This window comes from Notothenia rossii (genome assembly GCF_949606895.1).
Source record: "Notothenia rossii genome assembly, chromosome: 3".
Taxonomy (NCBI): Eukaryota; Metazoa; Chordata; class Actinopteri; order Perciformes; family Nototheniidae; genus Notothenia; species Notothenia rossii.
In genome coordinates this window covers 11,477,156-11,500,622 of record NC_136901.1, presented here as the reverse complement: position 1 = coordinate 11,500,622, position 23,467 = coordinate 11,477,156, and the positions used below count along the sequence as shown (strand labels likewise).

General features: G+C 40.4%; 2 protein-coding genes across 3 annotated transcripts in view; one reads left to right on the top strand and one right to left on the bottom strand.

The window, feature by feature from the left end:
• Positions 1 to 8,767, bottom strand: part of LOC307032375 (receptor tyrosine-protein kinase erbB-4) — a 237,893-nt gene extending 229,126 nt beyond the window's left edge. The window contains exons 1-3 of one of the 2 annotated variants that reach the window (XM_079670293.1): positions 8,447 to 8,767; positions 2,872 to 2,981; positions 2,346 to 2,489 (exon numbers count right to left, since the gene is read on the bottom strand). In XM_079670293.1, the coding sequence (XP_079526419.1) occupies positions 2,346 to 2,409 (64 nt within the window). In that variant the 5' untranslated portion in view covers positions 2,410 to 2,489; positions 2,872 to 2,981; positions 8,447 to 8,767. Of the gene's footprint in view, positions 1 to 2,345; positions 2,490 to 2,584; positions 2,697 to 2,871; positions 2,982 to 8,446 lie in introns of those variants that run through there. The other variant, XM_079670292.1, reaches the window with a different exon arrangement.
• Positions 5,379 to 15,769, top strand: LOC307032377 (receptor activity-modifying protein 1-like). The gene is made up of 3 exons (XM_079670296.1): positions 5,379 to 5,686; positions 11,147 to 11,285; positions 13,815 to 15,769. The coding sequence occupies exons 1-3, from the start codon at positions 5,632 to 5,634 to the stop codon at positions 14,068 to 14,070; spliced, it is 450 nt and encodes a 149-aa protein (XP_079526422.1). The 5' UTR covers positions 5,379 to 5,631; the 3' UTR covers positions 14,071 to 15,769.
• Positions 15,770 to 23,467: the final 7,698 nt, after the last annotated feature.

Genomic DNA, 23,467 nt, shown 5'->3' with positions numbered 1-23,467 from the left:
AAAGTCTTGTGTATTGAATCGAAAATGTGCCACGAAATGACGTCAACCGAAATAAAACAAGAAAAATGATTGGAATAGCGAATAAGAAGCAACTTATTGCACCTTCAAAAAGTAGTTAAAACTACACAATTTCATTTTCTTGTTGCTACTATATTTCCTTCAACATTAAATCTGATGTTTTCCATGTGATAGCACACATCAGAAATATTCCATGTCATAGAAATGAATGGAATGTAGATGTATCTCTGACAGATTTAGCATGTGATTGCTCAAGCGTTGCAAGACGTTTCAGAAGTTGTTTGTGTGAGTTGTGCAAACCGTAGACAATAACTCTTATGCACACACATGCGGAAACGCTTGCTTGAATAAATGAGAATCAAATCTGTTGTGAACAACAAACTAATTGTTCCGAGGCTTCAACAAATTGCTTTGAAAAAAATTAATCATTCTCATTCAGGAATCGAGGCATACTTGTGACAAAAAGTGAACCGTGAGTTTACAGAAGACCATTCTCTCACACTGCCAACAGACAAGACATCAATCAAGTTCCTTGTGGTGTGAACACCTCCATGTTTGGCACACACTCATCATGCTAACACACACACGCACAGTTCTACTGCTCCACAGACCAGCTGACTGGCAGGAATGCTGCAGACATTTGTCTCGCAGCAAACAGATTCAATCACCATGTTAAACACCGCTGAAGTGAACATCTCCAGCCTTGACTTACTACAACCTGATATGACTTGATGTATGGTGCCGGGGATGCATTTTTAAAAGCCACAATAAGGAGCGGGAGATTAAGTGAAAGAGTGGACAGATAGCATACACATATCAGCTCAGTAAACACACACACACACACAGAACTTCCCAAGAGGCATAGCTGAGATTCTCGAGGCTGAATTTGCATCACAAATATCTCGGATGGGAGTGTATGCGTAGTGAATAAATAAACCAGGCAAAGGGTGGCACTTCTCTTCCCTTGCCTGACACCCATCCATCCACTGCTGTTAATAATAGGCAGGACACACACACACACACACACACACACACACACACACACACACACACACACACACACACACACACACACACACACACACACACACACACACACACACACACACACACACACACACACACACACACACACACACACACACACACACACACACACACACACACACACACACACAGTGTGTTTCTTGAGAACCACAAGCCAAAACTCGACCTGTCCTTGGAGGCGGGGAAGAAAAGCATCCCATTTGAGAGGTTGGAGTAAAGCCAAATTCACCCTCCAAACATAAAAACACTCCTATGTTTCCACTTCCTGTTTGCCTGGGGTGTTTTTCCCCCTTGCCAAAACTTGATTTCATCAGTTTAAAAAGCAGATTATTGCCCAAAAAACATGAAACACCAGATTTCACTCAGTCTGACATTATTCCACGGCACTCAAATTCAAACAGAATACTGGAGCACGTTAAACCCTTTATTGATGCTGGAAAAAAGTTTCATTATTTGCTCGGATAAATACACAACCAATGTAACTGCAGAAAGCTCACAGCAAATATCCCACAGGGGTGCCAAAGGGATTACAACACCACACAGATATCATTAACCTCACTATGAGTTGACTCTAGCATGCCATTGATGCTTTATGGGAATATTGCAGGATCATTAAAGGGATTTTGGTCCGGGGATTGACACCACGGGGGTCCTTATGATGAAAGCGAGATGTTTTTCCCAATATAGCCCTCAGTGTATCTGCTACATCTAAATTATTCAAAGACAGGCATGAATAAAAGGGCTACCACGAGCTCAATTCATATAAATCAGCGCAAATAGCCGCGGTGCATCAATGTCCGTTTATGGGAATTAGATTACAACGATGGCGCATTCATTCATAAACATCAGTTTACCCCAAACAATAATATGTATCCATTCAAAGAACCACAATCTCTGCTAATAATTACTCTTTGTTTGTATCAGATTAGCTCGTAAAAGGTGTTAAAAGGACGGGAGTTTGGAGATTTTTTTACGCAGAGCTTGGCACGCTCCCACAGGCTGCTGAATGTCACAGTTTACTGCAGGTGAGAGTCTCAGTGCGCGGACTCAAAAGCAGCATGAGCGTTGTTGGATATGAAGTTGTGTAAGTTTGTGACAGTGATGCAAAGCTCGCAATAACAGAGGTGTCACATCCGCTCGTTGTCATTCACCAAACTGTGATTTCGCCAGCATATCAAGCCAAAGTGTGCAGGTGTATGTCAGGAAATAAAAAAATTTTTTTAGGGGGATCTGACCTCCCTGGGCACCCCAGGTGCAGAGACGCGCATCCGAGCACTCACCTGACTGTGCTGCACCGGCTCCGATCACCAGCAAAGTGACGAGGACACAAGCGGGGAACTTCATCTTCGAAAAGGGGGCTGCTTGTCTTGTTAACTCCCGTAACTCACATGTCCAATTAAGATATCCTCGTTTGTTTGCTCACACTGAGAGAGAAATGGAAAAAATAAATCACGTCAGTCTTCTCTGCTGTTGGCACAGTTTCCACCCAGAAGCAGCGCCGTGGAGAGCTTTTACGCACCGCGTTAGTTGTTGTTGTTTGTTTATCAGTTCCCTGTCCAGTGTTTAGGTCGCTTTCCACCGCGGATACTCTGAGCCATTTACTCCTCACGCTGCCATAGCGCCGGTGGCTGGGGGGGGGGGGGGGGGGGGGGGGGGGGGGGGGTGGAGTGTGTGCTGGGATGTGGGGGGGGGGGGGGGGGTCTAAACACGCCTCCTTACTGAGATCGACACCTCCTTCAGCCAATTAAAGCAGCTATCTAAAAGATTAGAAGCGTTTTGTCTCTTTTTTAGGGGAAATACGCCTACCTCACTTATCACCTCTCCTGGTTGGCTATTTGGCTCCATCACTGCTGTCAATACACCTGTCAGGAGCAGGTTCTTTTTTTGGTTTTCCCCCGGGGTGGTCTCATCTGATGCTGGAAAAAAGGCAGAAATTGACTTTTTATTACCATATAATGATTATCATTTAAATACCTATTAAAATAATTGCTTTATAGCCTGTTTCCTGCCATGACAGGACCATTAGTTCATAATTTAGAAAGAAAGATGCCATAATAGAGAGTGATTTTTCAGAGTATTTACAACTACTTTTGCTTCACTTGTGCTGGTATATTGAATGTAAGCTTACAGGAAGTTCAAGCTTCTTGAAAGGCACAGACTATAAAGTGTGATGCTGCAGAGAACAGGCAGTATACCATGTTCAGGGATGCTCATTTCACAATCCAGTGTACCCAGTGGGCTCGTGTGAAAGTATGAAAACTGCTAGGGAAATCAGTGAGGACCAATAGATATTGATTTGTGATCCATGTAAAGGGAGAACTCAGGCGTAAACAGGCTCTATTACCAGATTACTCCACAGTTTAGGCAGCAAGGATGGAAATGATCCATCATAAATCCCCACAGTGCCACACAGAGGCTTCATTCAGTGTCCTCTGCTGCCATCTAGCACAATCTATGGAGAATTGCTCGATATTAGGCCTTTGTTTCTGGACATAGCACTTGGCTTGTACTTTTCACAAATATTGTGCTCAAAACATGGAAAATAAACCAAAATGCCACTTGATCTCCTCCACAATCAGACTTTGTACGTCGATAAAATATGTTAACCTTATATGATGAGTTTGAGTACCGCTCTTTATTGATTTTTGGTCAAAAAGAAAGCTGAACCATAGGCAGGAAGCAAAATCATCTTTGGAGAAAAGACTACAACTCCTACTGTGATATGCATTTGTATCATCAGCATGGAGATGATTGCCTTTTGCAAACATTTCAACCAGAAGTGTGTCAACAAAAAATTACTAGATCAGATTTATATCAGATTCAATATCATCTTTGAGTCCTGGGAGAAAAAAGAGTTTAGTTAGTATCTAACCAAAAGTGCAAGGGAAGTAGTAAATGGCAGTCTATGTAAGATAACTGACAGATATAAAAATAAAAAAACTGTATTTAAGGATATAAACACTACGAACAGAAGTATAAATATTGAAACCACCAAAGAGCTGAAAGAAATACAGACAGTATTATACAGAAAGATTAAATATGAAACATTATTACATAGACCAGTCTTTTTTTTATCAATTTCCTTTTGGGTTTGTGACGCCCCAAATAAAGAAATACACACCCATAATAGATGAAGCGTCTGCAGTGTGAGGCACATGGAAGTATTTATTTGAGCTATGGGATTAGACACACACACTGGGTGGCAGCACAGCGCTGAGACACCTAGAGAATACTAATGCCGTCGCTCTGTTCCTGTACAAAACTCAGCAGATAAAACATTCAATTAGGGACATTACTGTGCCGCGTGAGATCCACACTGATATACGAGTGACATGGAAATGGGAATTGTGCCTTTGTGCGCAGTAATGGGACCCTGTGTGAGCGGGGCTGCAGGATAATGGTGAATTCCTACACAGTAATCCATTACATATTAAAAAAAAGTAAGAGGGAACACTTTACTCATGCATTTAATTAAAAGTGGATAATGAGTCTAATGACTGTCTCACAGCAGGCGTGTAATAGTGTAATTTAGAGACAATAGCAATCACATATTAGGCTGATAATTGTGATAATTGTGTATTTAAAAGGCTATTCTGTATAATACATGGAGTTTATGTACATTGTCCCTGCTTTTGAGGCAGATTTAAAAATACTTAATACAATATAATTCCCATCTCATCCAGGTGGAATGCAACTAAGTATATTTACAAAAATGCTTACTAAAGTTACTTAAATACAAAGAGATGTGTATTTTCATTTCAGTCCACGTTATGCTTCTACTCAAGTACCTTATAAAAGCAAATATTTTACTTTTTACCCTACTGCTTTTATGTAATAACTGCAGTAACTAGTTGCTTTGCAGATTCAGACTGATATACAAAATGCGAAATCCATTGAAAACATTGGTAAATGGCGCCCTCACGTGGCCAAACATCAGTATAACACTAGAATTGCTTTATGCAAAATCTTATTTGAGTGCTAACACTTGACTCTTGAATTACTTCCTTTTTTATTTTTCATTTTTCCACTTCAGTAATAACTGCTTTTACTTATGTAAACGTCTACTACTTATTTTAATAGTGTCTTTTAAAAACCTTAAGATTCTTTTTTTTAAAATATGTAACACGTGGTGTGACTTTATGGGGTCTTAAACGACTTTAAGACCCCACATTTTTAATGTGACTTTTTTCATCCCACATGCTTTGATATTTGCATAACAGAACATACATCAGGGCTATATTTAAAATGGAAAGATGGCACTGGTTTTAGTGTAACTTTGTTTTGTCCCCTGTGAGCAGCTCCACTCAACAGTGCAGAAGGATCAGATGTCATGTCGGGCTGCTATGATTAGGACTGCGGTGAGGGAAGCGGGCTGCCACTGGGGAAGGTCAAGGGGCTTTTACGCACAGTTGGTGCCGTCTTGTTGACCACGGACTGCGGGTAATTTATCTGTAACTTTGTTGTGTGGTTCCCGAATCAGTGGCTTTCGGCTCGAAACTGGTGGAAGAATATGTGCAGTTGACCTCCAGGGAGTGAGCAGTGTGCTTAAAACGCGTTGGATTGGCCATGGCTCTGGAGAGCGCGTCGCTGCTGAAAGCAGGGCTTGTGTTGCTGCTGGCAGGTGAGCGCTTCTGGGATTGATACATACTTTTAAGAGACTCAAATGTAACTTGTTTGATCTGATTCCCACGGGGAAATACTTTTTGGTTCTTGTATAGGGTGTGTACTCACACAGGAAAGCTTCTTAATTTATTCATATCATTAATCTTCACCTGGTCATCTGGTGTTGCCACAGTGCACACCTCACCAATTATTAGTATGATGAGGATTCGCTATAGATTTGTTTTTCTGGTATTAAAAAGATATTCATAATGTATTTACTTTTTTATATGTAATTACTTTATTATCTGCAATCATTTTTTTAATGATTTGAATCATTTATTTCTGTAATAATAATTAAAAATATATATTTCATTGCCATAAATTAAGATTACAAATGATATTCATTTATTACAAGAACCCCAGGAAAACTATGACTACTTTGTGTAAGCTAATGGGGATCCAAATAAATAAATAATGTTATGTCTGAGGTCAGGTCAGAGCATACTTACCACAGACATCGGGAGCAAAATGGGGGGGGGGGGGGGGGGGGTGCTAGTGGATCGCCGGAGCTGTTAGAACTACAATAAGCATGTTAGTCTAAGTGCACTGCCTTGCGGCCTGTAGCACCATCCTTGATGGAGCATATGTGTGGGCAGGAAAGGAGTGAGCAGAGAGTAGAGTAGTTGTCGATTCTTGTTCTGTTTTCTGTGATTATCTTCTTCGCCCTCTCAGACTTTCAGTTGAACGCTACTAAAGAGAGGCGTTACCATGGAAACCAAACAATGGTGTAGCTGTATTAAAATCTGAGTGGAAACAGTCCTGAGTAAATCTGATTTTTGTCAGAAATCGGGAGAAATGCGGGAGAAATATGACCCCGGTAGGAAACCGGGAGAGGGCAATGAAATCGGGAGTCTCCCGCGAAAATCGGGAGGGTTGACAAGTATGGGTCAGAGGTGCATAATGTAGGCTATTCAAGTTGTAAACTTAAAGAAATAGCACACTGTATACAAATGCTAAAGTATTGCAGCAACACACTAGTGGAAAATAGTTATCCCTTCAACTGTCACACCGGTATAGCAAAGGTTTATTTTCTTCAAATAGAAGATTAGAAATATGTGAAATTAGTTTCAGGTGTATTTTAAAGTAACAAGGATACATAACACTGTCACTTGATTTAACAAGGGTACAGGATATACACTAAACTGAGTCAGAATTTACCAGAACTGCAGCCATAGAGTGCAGACTTTAAATTGGGAGTGATCAGGTGAACTTAATCTGGTTAATAAGGGTGGAAACAAGAGCCAATCAGTGATGAGGAAAGGAAGTTAGCTGGGAAGTACAGTTGAAAGGAAGACCAACATTAAATTGCAGTCTTTACACAAGTACCTCTGAATTGCACTTTATTACACAGACTAATAAAAAATACTTCTGGACAATGGCATGATTTGGTTTGTGTTGCATTATGAGACAATGGGCCACATACATGCAGAGGGCCCCACAAACTAATGACACATCTATATTTAATTTCACAAGTCAGCAAGACACACAGGTTCCAGGTAGGGAAAGAGACGCTGTAAATAAACTCATTTTTATTAAATCAATCAAGAAGATGACGCTCAGGAACCGCATTGTTGGTTATCAAACAAGAAAGGTTCATCTGATTGTTATTTATTTTCTCATGTTTTTATTTGCATTGCATTTGTTAGAGGCAATCCAAAATGGAATGCAATCAGGTTTCATTACTTTTATATTTTGATATAAGGATTAGGTTACGTTTTTTGACATGTAGGGGAGAGTGGGGTAAGTTGAGTCATTTTTTAGTTATGCTGTCCTCTAAGCAAGGAGAAATGACACATAGTCTAAATGAAAACACACACCTATAATTAAGGATGTCTCCTACAAATGGCAATGGTAATAATTCATATTTGATCAAGGGCAGTGAAAATATTACTTCTTTAAAAAAAAAGTTTTGTGGCTCAACTTGCCCCGGGTTAGGGGTAAGTTGATCCAGGTCAGGGGGTAAATTGAACCACTGTTTAAACCTAGGCATACCTGTTCAAACCTGGGCATACCTACAACACATCTTAAAGGTAACTATAATCAATAAATAACAAACCAAATACAAGCTTAGTTTTTCAAATATTTTTAATATAAATTTCAATTGAATTTTTTTAACATGTTAAAAGGAAAAGTAATCATACAAATGGTGATACAATTTTATACATCTTACCAATCAAACACATTCAACTTTAAATGTAGCCTACAATGAGCTCTTATTATCAACTTGGCCTACTTTCATTTCTCCATTGAAAAACTGGCTCAACTTACCCCAAGGCCCATGGTTCACTTACCCCATAGATATATACCATTTTAGAACAAATAGCCTAGCATTAAAATTCAGAGCCATCTTTAGCTTAATGATTCACATGGTTTAATACACTGCCAACACATCAACCATATGTGTTTAAACCTGGATACTTTTTTTTTTTTACATGACAGCCGATATAGCTGACATCTAGAACATTTACTTTGACAAGCAAAAAACGTTTTTGTAAAAGTTTTTACATACCAGACCACAATGAGTATCTCTCTTTCACAGGCAATGATAAATGGGTGGAGCTTGCATCATTTCTGGTCACTTGATTACAACTATAAGGCGTTGCCTGGTTACAGGGGGTGGTTCAACTTACCCACTGGCTCAACTTACCCCATTCTCCCCTAACTAGTTATTGTAAGTGATTGCATGTTTAAAGTAACCCTCCCAGCCCTATATACTCACCAGGTGCAGTTGCAGAAAAACACTCATACAGCAAAGGTGAAGGTGACCAGCCCGATCCCCGATGACTGGAAAAAGTTACACAAAAGGTCCCAGTTGGCTTAAATTATTATCAAAACGGGCAAAGCAAAAGCTAAAAGCTAACCAAAACAGCAAAGCTAAAGCTAACCAAAACAGCAAAGCTAAAGCTAACCAAAACAGCAAAGCTAAAGCTAACCAAAACAGCTAAAGCTAGAAGCTAACTAAAACAGCAAAGCTAAAGCTAACCAAAACAGGAAATCAAAAGCTTAAAGCTAACCAAAACAGCAAAGCTAAAGCTAACCAAAACAACAAAGCTAAAGCTAACCAAAACAGCTAAAGCTAGAAGCTAACTAAAACAGCAAAGCTAAAGCTAACCAAAACAGGAAATCAAAAGCTTAAAGCTAACCAAAACAGCAAAGCTAAAGCTAACCAAAACAACAAAGCTAAAGCTAACCAAAACAGCTAAAGCTAGAAGCTAACTAAAACAGCAAAGCTAAAGCTAACCAAAACAGGAAATCAAAAGCTTAAAGCTAACCAAAACAGCAAAGTAAAAGCTAACCACAATTACTCACAAAAAACAGAAGCAGGTGAACCTACAAAAAGGGTCAAACGTAGGTAAAGAAGGCTCACCATGCAGCATACCAACAGTTCATTTAAATGTCATTCCCTTCTCAGCACAGCAGGTAGGCCTACAGGTGGCTTTTATTATCACCCTAATGAGTGGTGTGGTTGGGAGGAGTATGACCTTGAGGTGCATTCAAGAGCACTGCACTTTTTTTGAGAGCATTACCCACTACATATATTACTACACATATATTGTACATACTGCAGACCACTTACATTCCTTTTGATGTATATTGTACACTATGTTAAGTTGATTTGTCTAGAGAGTATTTTTATTTATTCTGAACATTTTATAGTGTTCAGTATTTGTTATGTTTATCTTATATATTACATTTTTAAGACATTTGGAATTGTATATTGACTGTCAAATTGCTGCTGTGACCAATGTTTTGTCCCAACTTTATATCTCTATATTTATATAGTTGTTAATGTTTAGCTTCTTTGTATTGTTGTTCCGTGTCTCTTTTAGTCGTTCTTATGTTCCTTAGTGCTCATTTTGAGTCTCGTCTTTGTTGGTATTTGTCATTTTGGGTGCCATTGCATTGGTTAAGAGGGCCAGGGGAGCCCCTTACACTCTTGGCCTATGCTGTAGGCTTATTCACTAATCCATTAATCAGAAGCAATTATTTGAATGGCTACAAATCCAGTATAACTCCTGCTAATGTGTCTAATGAGTGCTGTAGTATGAAGTTTCTCTCCTCACACCGAGCAGTAGCTGGCCAAACAAGAGTGACATCTGAGCTGGATGGATCATTTCATCATAATTTTGAAAATAATCCATAAATATTGAGTTGTAGAATGGTGGGCAGAATTCAAGAATCCTGCTGCGATGACGGGTGCTTCCTTCAACTAAAATATGGACAAACCGGCAGTGAGTCGATAGAGTGCAATCCTCCCGTTAGCAGCATCAGCATCGGTTGGCCTTGATTTTTCAGGGAAATGGAATATGAATGCAGGAGCCAAGTGAGGAGGCATCTTTGAATGCTTGATTGTCAGATGTGTTCATGAGCAGTAGCCAACAAACAGACAGGCATGACTAAAGCCTCTCACACATTACTAGGATAAAATTCACACACAACAGTTATGGATGCTTAAAACCATTAACATCCAAATAAGAAGATGACCAGGTGAAGGACTTCCCTTATTTGTTTCTGGAAAATGCGAAGAGCTTTCTTGGTCTAGTGCCAAGTTTCTTGTAATGTATACTCACTGTTCAACATGTCATTAATAAGCATTTGGCACCTTGAATATAAAAACAAACCATGTGTCATCTACGTGCTAACATTAGTAGGCTACCGCTTTTTATCACCTGAAATGTTACTAAGTCTGGGAAATTAGGTGGATCCTTTCTCCCGTTCACCCATAACATCATGCAGGATTTTTTTCTGCACATTTAAGGGATTGCTTGTGCAAAAGAGACTTAAAAGACGCAAAATGTTGCATTTATATGTTCTGTTTTAGCCTCTGTTCCTGTGAAAATGTGCAGAGCACTAGCATCCCGACCATTTTCACAATTTTCTTTCAGTAGCATCTCTTTCAAAAAATCCCCGTGTCAATACATTCAAGCTCCCTTTGAGTGTTTCGGAGCCCCCAGAGCCAGCTGAGACAGAGCAAACATAATGGGCACACAGTCGGTCCTTATCAGGCCGCCGCAGACTGAGATCCACCATGTTTCCCCATCGTGACAACAACCTGTTCGTTCCACACGGGTCTCTTTCCGCCAGCTTAAGTTCCCTCTCCGACTGCACTGCTCAGTGTTGGTACATTCAGCCTCGAGTCCTGCGGGACAGCAGCAGCCTGCCTCCAGTTTACACAAATCTCTGAAATAAACAAATTGGACTGGGACTGTGCCTCCAAATTAAAATCTTTCGTAGTGAAAGTAACCGCCTAGGGAACAAATTGTCCAATAGCCATTGCCAGGACACAACCTTGTTGCACAAACAAATTATCATTAGCTGATTAAATTGATCTCTTAGTCCAACCCAAATTCCTTCTTATTGTATCATTTATTAATGCATTTATTTTGTTTTTTGTCTCTCCTCCTCTTTTGTGCTTTAGCTCACGTCCTGCCATCAGTGTCCGGCTGCCACACAGGTTATTACGAGATGGCGATCAACGATTTCTGCCTAACTGAGTTCCAAGTGGACATGGCGGGGCTGGACCGAGGGCTGTGGTGCAGCTGGAAGGATACCATGGAGTGAGTTCACCTAAGTACAAAAAGAGTTGGCAAGGAAAGGAAACAGTTTAGTCAGATATGCTTGCTCCACAGAATTAAATTATGACAAGAGGATCAAGTCATATTTGGTGGAAAAGCCTCTTTTCCTCGAGGGTGCTCTGAAATAATGAGGATTTTGTTAAAAAAAACAACTCTTCTTTTAATAAGAGCAACATTGAATACCAAAAACTATACATAAGGTGTCTTAGTAAAGAAGGAAGGTCACGCCAGATCATTCTTAATAGCAGGTAACATCACTAGGTGACACTTCTATTGGCTAGCGCTCCAACACATCATACGTTATAGGGTAAGGGGCGGGACATCTCGGCGCGGTTGACCAATAACAACAGAGCCGGTCAACTAACCAATCAGAGCAGACTGGGCTCTGGTTTCAGACAGAGGGTGAAAAGAGGTGCTGCAGCACAGGCAGTGTGAGAAAAATAAAGAGCTTTTTGAACATTAGAGCATGGAGACATGTCCCAGTAGAGACTGATACTGATATGAACCTGAAAATTAGCATAATAGGTCCTCAACTCCAGCCTGTGTTTACATCCATCATCACATCGCTGGCTTGTAGCCTTTTACTGTATCTGTCGCACTTGATATTGTCGGTGTGTCCCTTTCCAAACACTGACAGTCAGAGGGTGAGTCAGACAGGAGGGTGAAAGGAGCTTCGAGGCCCACAGGAGAAGCTACTGTCATAACTGTGATTTCCCTCCTGGCTCGCTGTCCTCTCTTGGTCCAGCACATAATTAGGAATAGTGCTCTGTGTGTATGTGTGTGTGTGTGTGTGTGTGTGTGTGTGTGTGTGTGTGTGTGTGTGTGTGTGTGTGTTCGTGTGTGTGTGTGTGTGTGTGTGTGTGTGTGTGTGTGTGTGTGTGTGTGTGTGTGTGTGTGTGTGTGTGTGTGTGTGTGTGTGTGTGTGTGTGTGTGTGTGTGTGTGTGTGTGTGTGTGTGTGTGTGTGTGTGTGTGTGTGTGTGTGTGTGTGCAGTTGTAACTCATCATAAAAGACTCCTACAGGCACCTAGAGAGTTCGCAACGCGCCTCCTCGCAGCAATGTTTGACACCATCATCGAGGTCCTTTGGAGAGCTGCCTGTGCGACGGATAAATAATGAAAATAAATTAGCAACACACAAATTAAGCTTTTGTGTGAATGCAGACCAATTTAGAAAAAAAAAAAAGTAAAATGAAAAGCTGAATTCACAAGCAACGAAATGCATCCTTTGTCAATTCAACGTCTTGTGTCAGCATCTGTTAGCTAAGTGTGTTTATTTTAAGCCATTACATTCTTTGTTAATTATTATGTGAAGGGTGATGATGACATGTGTAAACTGCAATTTGACTGGTTGGTGGAGGCATGGATCAGCTAGGCGTTTTTTCTACTATGGCAAAGCTTGAAGAGTGGCAGACTGAGATCCATCTTCAGTTTTATTTTCAACTGTATTTCAACTGAAAACACCCTCAGAGTCTCAGCTGAAGTCATCTCTAGATGTCATCTCTCTCAGTCTGAACACTCCTCATGTTTTGCTGATCATGTTCTTCTTTCTCCCCGAGCAAATAAACAATCCCTGTGGGGAGGGAAAACTCCAAGACAGGGGTTATTTTATCTTTGCTGTGTTAAAGTGAACCATGATGATCACAGTTTTTCTTTATTAGGTCTCAAGTGACCTTTGTCTGACACGCACACACTTACATGTGAGTCTCCGTCAGATACTGAATGTGCTTCACTCCAATAGTTGTTAGTTTTAAGATTTTCTTAAAGCAAATAAGAACAAAATAGAACTGCACTGTTTTGCTCAGAGAGATATATACAGTACTTGCAATACAGTAAAAAGAAAAAGCCTCCTGCACCAAAGACCCTCCAAATTGTGTTAATTGTAGTGAACTATTTATGTGAACTGTAATGAAAGACACTCCTGCTTCTTTTATTTGTGTCAAAATCTAGATTTAATAGCTTTAATAATCACACAAACTCACACTAATGCATTTATAATCCAATCATTAGGGGCCCACAGGCATGGAAATACGGCTTGGTGTCCCTACAGAAAATACCTCATGATGCATCAATAATAATAATAAGGGGAAATTAGACATTTAATAATACACGCCTCCAATAGAAAAAGCCTTTTAAGGACAATGAAGTTGAGTGGACTTGTCTTTCCACTTCCCCACTTGGCCCATGAACCATCATCACAGTGAATCTCTGTTGGAATGGTGCAATGCTGGACAGAGGGTGCTACTCTGCTGGCATGCGTCTCCATTTCCCCTGCCTGCGACCGCCTAGCAGATATATTTAGCTTTGTTGAGCCCACTGGTAATTCTATACACTCCTTTGCCTATTTTCCTACCAACTGGGGTCCTGACTTTGGTTACACTCTGACGGGACGTTTGAAAGACAATCTGAAGAGTTCTACAGGTTTATTTCTAAATTCATCATGAAATGTGGCTAGGAGATGTTGCAGTTGTAAAATGTTTCATTCAATCATATATGTGTTGTCGCCCTCTGCAGGATCTACGAGGGAACTACCAACTGCACCTACCAGGTGGCCTTGAAGATGGACTGCTTCTGGCCCAATCAGATAGTGGACCGCTTCTTCATGCAGATTCACCGGATCTACTTCCACGACTGCGCTCTGACAGGCCGGCTCCTCCACGACCCCCCCATCAGCGTCCTGGCCCCGTTCATCGCCGTGCCGGTGCTGATCACCCTGCTTATGACTGCACTAGTGGTGTGGAGGAGCAAACGCACAGAGGGGGTTTTATAGGGGTCTTGTAAATACATATGGACTTCTGATGTGAAGCGTAGCATGTGATTTTTCTTCATATATTAAGCTGATGCACTTATCATTTTTATCTTGCATTGTTGGTTGCTCATGAAGAGCAGCAGGTTGACTTTAATATGTAATAAAAAGGTATGAAAATAGAATTTATCTGGAGGTCACATCTGCAATATGGTAGTGTCAAGGTTTGGCGGGGGGAATGAATAAAGCTCTTTGAGATTCAGGGGATTTGGAAGCCATGCATGTTAATTACCATCTGTTCTCATAGCCCTACACAATCCAAGAACACGTAAATAAAGCGTAAAGATGAGGACACTCATTATCACGTGGATACATGATTGTTAGCAGTTGGAAAAGAGGGAAGTAAAGAAGAAAATGTAGAAATATGACTCAAGAAGAGAAACAAATAAGTGGTTTTGGAGGTTTGACGCAGTGTCCAAATCTGTTTTTTTCATCAAATAAGAAACACAGGATTCAGAGTTAAAAGGTTTTGGATACCAGCCAAGAGAAATTATCATAAGTGCTAAGTATGCGGAGAAGACACCAACCTGGGATGGAAAACAAAACAAAATGGATCTGAAATGAATTAATGGTTGAATGGAGTTTAATGTAGCTGAGGAAATATATTGTTTACTTGAGTTAAACCTCAGTCCTCCCTACAAGACAAATCGCAGGTCCATTTTTTTCTGTAGACAGAGAGCAGAACTGTGTTTAAATCTTCCCAAAGTGTGATAGTAATTAAATACAATGTCATACTTCTTTTTATCCATGTAAAAGTTACGGCTCAGCACTTCCCCTCCATATATTTAGCTTGCTGCGCTGTTCTTGCTTGTCAGTGGCAGGGGAATTAATGGTGGCTATATTATCAAACCAGTGAAAGCTTTCAACGGTTAAGCTTAGCCAAGCAATGTTTGGCTTTTCTGATTAATGCCCAGGACTCTGACAGCATTCAAAGACACATTTCAGCAGTTTCTGATAATGATAAATTCATTTAGGTGGGAATTAACAGATCGAAATTAAACTGCAGGACAGTGAAGGTGAGAGGTCAAGGCTAGAAGTCAAAGATTACACTTTTGCATGAGTTGGAGATGAATATTTCTCTTAACTCCACAATGACAGCTACAATGAAGGTAATCATAGAATTAACGCTCCTAATTAACAAAAACTTCTTCTAGATCGGAATTCAGGTTTAATCTGAAACACTGACCTCTCTTTTTCCGGGGGGGCAGACGTGTCTGAGTACATCTTCTTGGTGCATGTTCCTACATAAGGGGTTTCAGATCAGAGTAAAACTATCAAAAAAAGATAAATAAAATGTATTTTGTTACCAACAAAGTCTGTAGAGCCAAATGTTATTTTCTAAATAGCTTAAACAATAACTGTTGTCACTTTCACTGCCATTGTAAGTGCTTTAGATGTCACAAATTAGATGTCACAAATTACATGTATGGTTAAATGTATTGTTGATGTCGCACATTAGGAGATGTGATTATTTTAAAGGCTTTTTGTGTACCCCCAATATTAACGCAATACAATTTGTGAAGTGAGTAATCTTTAAATATATAATTTTTTTAAATGTTGGAACATGATACTTTGCCTAAATAAATATACATAAGGAGATTTGCAAGGTTGAAGTAACATTAGGTACATTAACATGGACATACACATGCCAATATCTTTTTTTTTTTTTAGATATTTAAGGTATTCAATTCAAGAATAGCACACAAAATGTGAGATATGTGTAACCCTTGAGAAATGGCATGCTTCTCCTGTATGTTGGTAAAAGCATTTATTCCGATTTTTGCCCATGCACATGCTTGCAAAAAGCAGCAGATGGCAGTAGACGCACATGAATGATACAGTATAGGAAATAGCTGCTGAGTGCTTGGGAGTCAGGTGTTCTTGTAATTCCTCAGTCAGTACATATTTGCACCAATATCATTAATGCATTCCCTTATTTCGTCTCCCACAGCCTTGTTGCTCTAGCACACTAATAATATATATATTTCAGGCTAAAATATGAAGTATCTAAAGAAATATGTGTCCAAAAATCTGATCAAAAAAGCTTTAAACAAGAACAGTAGCAGTTGTTGTGTACCAGAAACGTGTCTGTTTGTATGAACAATTATACTTTTAAAGTCAAAAGCTATATTAGAATATTTACAGATGATTTAAGTTGGAAAACCCTAAACCTGTATGGCCTGACTTGTATTTTCTGCCCAATCAACAAGTATTGATCCTCCCCGCTAACCTGATCAATAGCTATTGTCAGATATGGTTTGCATGGTTTGTGTTAACAAACGAGGGTGGGGGGGGGGCGCAGGTTTTTTTTCCGGACACCTCGAGAGCCCTAACCCTTAACCCCACCGTGTTACTATGTGCCGCCCTGCCTGGTGTCATCCAATCAATCGGCTTTAATCAAAACTGCCAGCTGCACTCCTACAACATCCACTGCAATGATAAATACTCATACTGTTGTTTCTAAAGAAGCCATTTAAAAAACACAAAATCAGGGTTCAGAAAAGCAAGAGTTTCCGAAACAGTAAAAAAATGCTTTCATCGACTGTGGCGAGCAAATAACCGCGTGGGGTCTTCTCCTGAAAGGCAATCACACAGGTAATCCACAATGTAGGAGAGGAGAATCTGAACTGGTGCAGGGGAATCTTAATATCTTCCAAACTGGTTGAATTTGTACGGAACTGAGCCTGGGATTGGGGAATAGGGGATGAAGCCTGAAATAGACCTGCAGTAGTAAATATGTGCTTCCTTCCTATTTCAGAGTGTGCAGACACATGCTGGGTAAGAGGGATGGATAGATGGCTATTGAGACTAAAATCCCACTTCCCTGCAAAAATCTCAGCAGGTAAGAAGCAGATTGCAGCTGTTGGATGCAATGCGGAAGAACAGGAAAAAAAACACCTTTAAATGAGAAAGAGGCAGCTGCTGGAATTTGACTGTGTATATGGATGGCTTGAAATCAGTAATTACTGTACGAACTTAGTGAGGGAATTACAAATAGCTGGTGCAACCTAATCCTGGGGTTTTTCCGTCCAATGCTGCAATCTTTGTAGAAAAAGGGAAAGGACAAATCCTCTCGCCTTTTTTTTTTTATTGTGGCACTGTGCATTGTGCCAAACAGCGTTTGCAATCTCTGCTAGGTTATGAAGATCTTAAATCTTTACCCATTAAAACTTCACTTGAGACCCTCTGCTTTTGCTCCACAGCCAGTTGTAAAAAAACAAATATGGAGGGGATGTGAGTGACTCGGAGGCTGGTTTTTATAGCCGAGATGCTCTCTCTGAGATACACTCTAATCCCACTCTCCAAGGGAAGAGGTAGGTATTGGCTTTGATGATAGAAATGGATTAAACAGATTACATTAAAGGCCAGTCTAATTGAACCAATCTATCCTGATTCTGCTGCTGTAAGATAAATGATGAGGAGGCCAGATAGTATATATAGGTCGTGAGTGTGTGTGTCTGGCTCGAGGTTTGTCTGTGGACATTTACAGGCCGGCTGGAAAAATACTGCATGCACTTTCCTCCTAGGGACGCAGGTTCATTTAAAGATGGAGCAAACATGAGCTACATTCATAGAACTGCTACTTCTGCTTATTTCCGGACTGTGATATGTCATTTCTGCCAAGGAACATGATCACAGATACCCCTTTCCACTCAAATTAGCACGTGTATGCAGGTCTTTAAATGCAAAACAACTGCTAAAATATGCAATAAACTCCTTTCTCAATGAAAAAAGAAGCCTTTTGTGTTTTTAATATTCGTCTAACTTTCAAACTCTCTAGCCAGAATTGTGTGATTTGGACAGAAAAACTACGACGGTTTAGATTTCTTTTTTACATTGATCAGTAAGGTATAACTAATGTTTCTGTCAATGGAGTCTGTTGGCTTTGAGGAAAGAATATTGAATGTTTTGAACATAAAAGAAGCCCTCTTGTGCTTTTTTAAGTCAATTCTTTATTAATCAACAGATATGTCTCATCTACGATAAAACTAAATGTCACATTGGCACACAACGCTTCCAACTCACAACATGTCCCTGTGTTAAACATCAGGTAGGCGGTCTTTTCTTTCTGTCATCATTGCCAAATAGAATAATAAAGCACGCTCTTATTTGCTGCCGCTGACAGGCCGACAAACCCCCCTGTGTCAGCAGCCCATTAACACACACCCAAGCTGCCAGTGCTTCATATCAGACACAGGGTCTGTATTGTGTCCATTTAAAACCAATTCAATTAGCATGACACTGTTTGATCCTGTCAGCTATGAAACCTTGGAAGACATGTCTGAAATCCTCTCTACTCTTTTTATTATGTCTCTCTTTACTTGGGTTTCTTAACCTTTTTAAATGTTGTTTAAAGTTGCTATTCCAAAAGTATGTTACCAGTCTGTCTGTCTGTGTGTCCCCTGTAACTTTTAGTAAGGACATTTCCACATTGATGTCCATCTCTAGCAGGCCTTTGCAAGTTGTTTAATGATTCAAATGGATTCTAAAAATGTGCTTGGTTATGGGTAATGTAAATGTATACTTAATGGGCTGAAACATGCAAAACCACCAGTACCCTTGAAGTGCTGCTAAAAGGCAAGATGAAAGACAGAAAACTTGAATTGGCTAAATGGATGGACAATCTTTCCTTTAGGGTGATTATGTGTGTGTGTGTGTGTGTGTGTGTGTGTGTGTGTGTGTGTGTGTGTGTGTGTGTGTGTGTGTGTGTGTGTGTGTGTGTACCTGTCCCTCTAGCGCTGGATGGTTATTGACGGTGTCCACTTGAAGCGAGTGTGATAGGGTGACCTTTCCTTCCAACCTTGTTACCGACGTGAACTCGTTAAGCATGGCTGTTTAATTAGCAGAGGAAAGGCAATCAGGGAGGGGCCGGAGCCCTCTGTGGTCACACACACGGATCAATGGTCTTCAGGGAGCCTTCGCACTGCGCAACAGGGACCTTTAGGCCTGTAATTATACAGTTTACTAAACATTCAGGATTTGGCATCTTTTCTTGTGGTTGTTTCGTCAATGGACGGATATATGTATAATGCAGGTCAAACTCTGTTCAAATATTTGAAAGATGACACCCCTATGTGGATATTTAACGTCTAATATCTTCTATTTGTTTGTGCAACAAGGATTTTATGACAGCCTGAGCACTGAGTGTTAGTTTTTCAAAATGGCTGCTTAAAAGATGGGTTTAACCAGGAAAGTACAATATTATCCTTATTTCTGATATTTCTTCCACTGAGAAATGTGCAGTTTGTCAAAAAATATTATTATTTTGGGCCTGATTTCTGATTTCTTTACTCAAATGTCTCCATTTTAGTGTTAACCAATGTGTCCACAAACATTTGGCCTTTTGCTGTAGTACATTCTCCAGGTTTTCAAACAAATTTCAAGCCAAAAATGACCTTGTGTGATCCAATCATATCCTCCTTCCTAGGAATAAAAGATCTGCAACAACAACATGCCGCTTTTATTAGAGATCTGAGTGCAGCGGCATACAGTCTAACCCTGGTTGACACGCACACATGCTTCAGCACATGCTCTCAAAAGTGTGTGTGTGTATGCAAACGCACGTGTGTGTAAATCAGGTACACAAACACAAACGAGGAGCCAACAGCGGCTGCACCTGGTGAGATGCAAGTGAAAGTGAGAAGCAGAAAAAAAAAAAAAAAGAGCTCAGGTCTGTTGATCTATTTTTACCGCAGAGCAGGGGGCAGAGGGAGGGAGAGGAAGAGAGAAAGCTTCCTGCATAATGCATGGCTCTGTAGAGCAGCAGTGGCTTTTACACTGCCATCTCTCACCGGGCTTCCAGGTGTCTACGCTGTCTGTCAAACAGGCAGAATATAGGAGAGCCAGGTGCTCGCACACGGCGCTCCTGTTGATCTTTGTCAGAGCACAAGACCACCAGCCTCTCCAGCTGCTCGCCTGCCCCCCTAACACGAAGATCCCTGCCTGTACTCTCACTCAAACCTAGCTCTGAAGAGTAACAGCATCCAGGAGCTGCAGGGAAACAAGAACAGATTCATCGCCCCAGCTGGAATGGAGAACTACTTTTTGTTCTTTAGCAAAACTGAGTAGCAACTGACATGCAACCACTATACTGTATATAGGCTTCGGGATAAACAAAATAAGCTAAATAACAGTCAAAGTTTCATTTTGTCTATTATTAAGTCCCATTTTCTTAAAACAAGCTTGGCCAGTGCAACATTTTTCTTTATTTGCAGAAATCAAGTAAACATTTTCAAAATGTTACCATCACAATCAATTTGTTCACGCTTGTCTATACACTTTTTGGTGGAAATTAACTAGCTCAACACTAAGCAGGTATTTCTTCTTTTTTTTTTGGTGTTGAATTTGAAAAGTACCTTCACGGAATACACCACTAAATTACAGAATTTCTGATTGGGAACATATCTGAGCAATCCTACAGGGGGCTGGGTTGCTGCTGGGCATCACAAGGAGGCAGACTAATGAAAGCTTGATGAGGATGCTTCTCTGAATCCAGCAGCATGATTAGGCTTTAATTACTGAGGGCCACCTCGACATATTCCCTATAATTGGAAATACCTAAGCACTTGGCTGCTTGTGGCACGAAACCAGAGAATCCACGGTTCGCAACCCTTCGTAGGACACGCTTGATTCTCCAGCAAACGGAGATTTTGAGACTTTCCACTGAAGATAAGCCTGGAATAAGATATGGTGAGACTTGTAGCTCTGCATCCCAGTATGCTGGCATCTCAACAGTACCAGATGTGACAATAACATCCCTAAATGGCTGCCAAACGCCTACAAGACACCCACAGGCATTGGCAGCGGCCTTGGTTAAATCTTGTGTTGCACAACCACACGAAAAAAGGAGCCTTATGTTTGCGCCGGTTAAGTGAATCACTTCCTTGCAGGAAGAATGGCTTCTTTATTTCATTAAAGGCGCTTCGATTCAGAGCCGTCACACCTTTTATGCCTTCCTTCAATGGCGTCAGAATCATTGTATATGAAACAAAGACAACATTTCTGAAATGTGCTCAGGTGTTGCGACGATGAATAGCTGAGCAGAGACAGGAGGACTTCAAGGGCAAGCTGATAAGCCTGCAGGATGCTGAACAATGAGAGTATATTTGAAAACTCTGGGGATAAAAAAAACGGTCCTTAGGTCTTAATTTTTGTTCTTACATTTTGCTTTTAAATGTTTGATCTCCATTTAAGTAATAGACAGCTGTCCAGGCCTTAATTTGACGTATATACGGCGCCAACATAATCACCTAGGGTCCATTTTTTCCCATTTCGATTCCATTTCTTTTTTATTTCCACTTCTGTGCATATAAAGTAAGATGCTGCCATGCATGGCATAAAAGGTATATACATATTTTAAGGTCAAGTACTTTGAATAAGCGGCTCGATCTGAAGGCGATGCATGTTTAGAATAACATAACAAGATAACATCAGGAGATGTTTTAATCCTATTTTCCTACAAGATTTACGTTGATGCTATCGCTTGATGCAGATAAGTGGAGAGGAGGACAGGGTGACTGAGCACATGTAACCAAGCATTCAACAGCCGTGTTTATCAACTCAGTTTTTTCATTATTCAGATTATTCTGCTTGGGTTCCCCCGGTGTAATTACCCGGATAACAAATCCACCTCTTCCCGCAGTGTGTCCGTGCGTTGATTTCATCATTTTCAGATGTAGAAAACAATGTGTGGAAGGGTTGCATGTTTAAATGTTAGTTCTTTCAATTGTCAGTGAGGATTTCAAGTTGGTTCAGGCACTTGTTACATTGTAGGTTATGTTGCCATGATAGCATTAACATTAGCATTAGCATTAGCATGTGTCTCCTTTCCTCGTAGTTCTGAGGGATAAACTATAAGCTGCAAGACTCATATTTGTCTAGTTTGCAGTAAAATATAAATTGGCATAATTAGCAAAATTCACTTTTTGGTCCATTTCAAGTGATTATTAGCTCTTTGTTATAGCCTAATGAATCCTTACCTCGGACACTGAAGTATAATTTGACAAGCTACTTATCCCACTCTTTGTATTTTAGAAGAAAACGTTTTTGCTGAATTGCCAAAGAACATTCAGCCCTTCTTTTTAATCATTGCCATTTACACATATTTGTATAATATTTCCTATTCTTTGTACGGTATTTTTCCCGCCAAATTGCCTTAAAACAAGACATGCCTAATGCAACACCTCACAATGTTTGTACTGAGCTGGCAATTCTCCATAAGATTTGATTAGATTTAAGTTATTTTCTTCAACTGCATATCCTGTTTCTTTTCTCATCTTGCTTCTTTGTTGTGCAAACACATACAATTGCAAATTTCCCAGATGCTAAGATGTCTTCAGAGTAGTCTTATTGGTACTGGAGCTGTTTCATACATATCAAAGAAAAAAGGATTGCCTGCAGACATACTTTTTCGAATAAGTGCATTAACCTTTTGGAATGTGTGTTGATGAAAATGTGGTCCTTGCTCTGCTGAAACACATTAAGAACCGTGTGGTGCTGCTGTGAACTCACATGCAGCCTCATTTCCATCACATGGAATGGGAAATGACGATCGGAAAGCGATCATGGGACGTGCGACCTTTATTGAAAAATGACTCCATCGCTTCTAATTTCATAACGCGTCTGTGGGATTGACGTAGTAGCTGTAGTTAGGTAGATAATGTGGGGCTGTCTGTAATTACCGATAAAAGAACATTAGGTTCGACAGATACGCGTAAGCTTCTTGATGAGGGTGCCCATTTCAATTAGGGAGCATTACATGAAACAAAAAACCTTATGGGAGTTTCTCACTGCCAGACCCAAGGAGAATTAATACACTGCATAGGGCCATTTACCAAGGAGTAATTACTCCCTAATTAGCCATTAGTTATTCGATTACCCTTTTATCAGCTAGTCATGGTCAAAAAGGCAGGAATAGCGGATAAGTCATCACCTTGGTTGGTAACAGATGTAATTAACATGCGGTAACTCCCTCGGAGGGAGCGCATTCAGGCTAAGGGAAGGCATTCTGGCCCATTTCCTGCGTCTGATCAAAAGGAACGATAAATCAGAGGGTCTTTCGATCCATCGAGGAGTGCGTTGCTGCAAATTGCAGAAAAAGGAGGTTGTAAATTAATTTTCCTACTCACTTTAACCCACTTAGTGTACTGATTTAGCTCGGAAAAATGCAGCAAACCAGAAGCAGCCCAGCCTGAGGAGTTGTCTGGTCAGTGGGATATAAAAAGCGAATGTACTCTGGGCGCTCTTTGTTAGCACACTGAATAGCCCTGTGATTGAGAGTGGATAAAAAAAAGATATTCTTTGAGAAGATGGACGATAAGGCGCATATTGTTGCCGGACGAACAGACTGTGAATACACCAA

Excerpts from the sequence above, each read along its gene's own strand:
- LOC307032377 (XM_079670296.1), top strand. The coding sequence starts at position 5,632 with ATGGCTCTGGAGAGCGCGTCGCTGCTGAAAGCAGGGCTTGTGTTGCTG. Across the intron at positions 5,687-11,146 it reads GCTTGTGTTGCTGCTGGCAG|CTCACGTCCTGCCATCAGTG; the intron begins GTGAGCGCTTCT and ends TTTGTGCTTTAG. Across the intron at positions 11,286-13,814 it reads AGCTGGAAGGATACCATGGA|GATCTACGAGGGAACTACCA; the intron begins GTGAGTTCACCT and ends CGCCCTCTGCAG.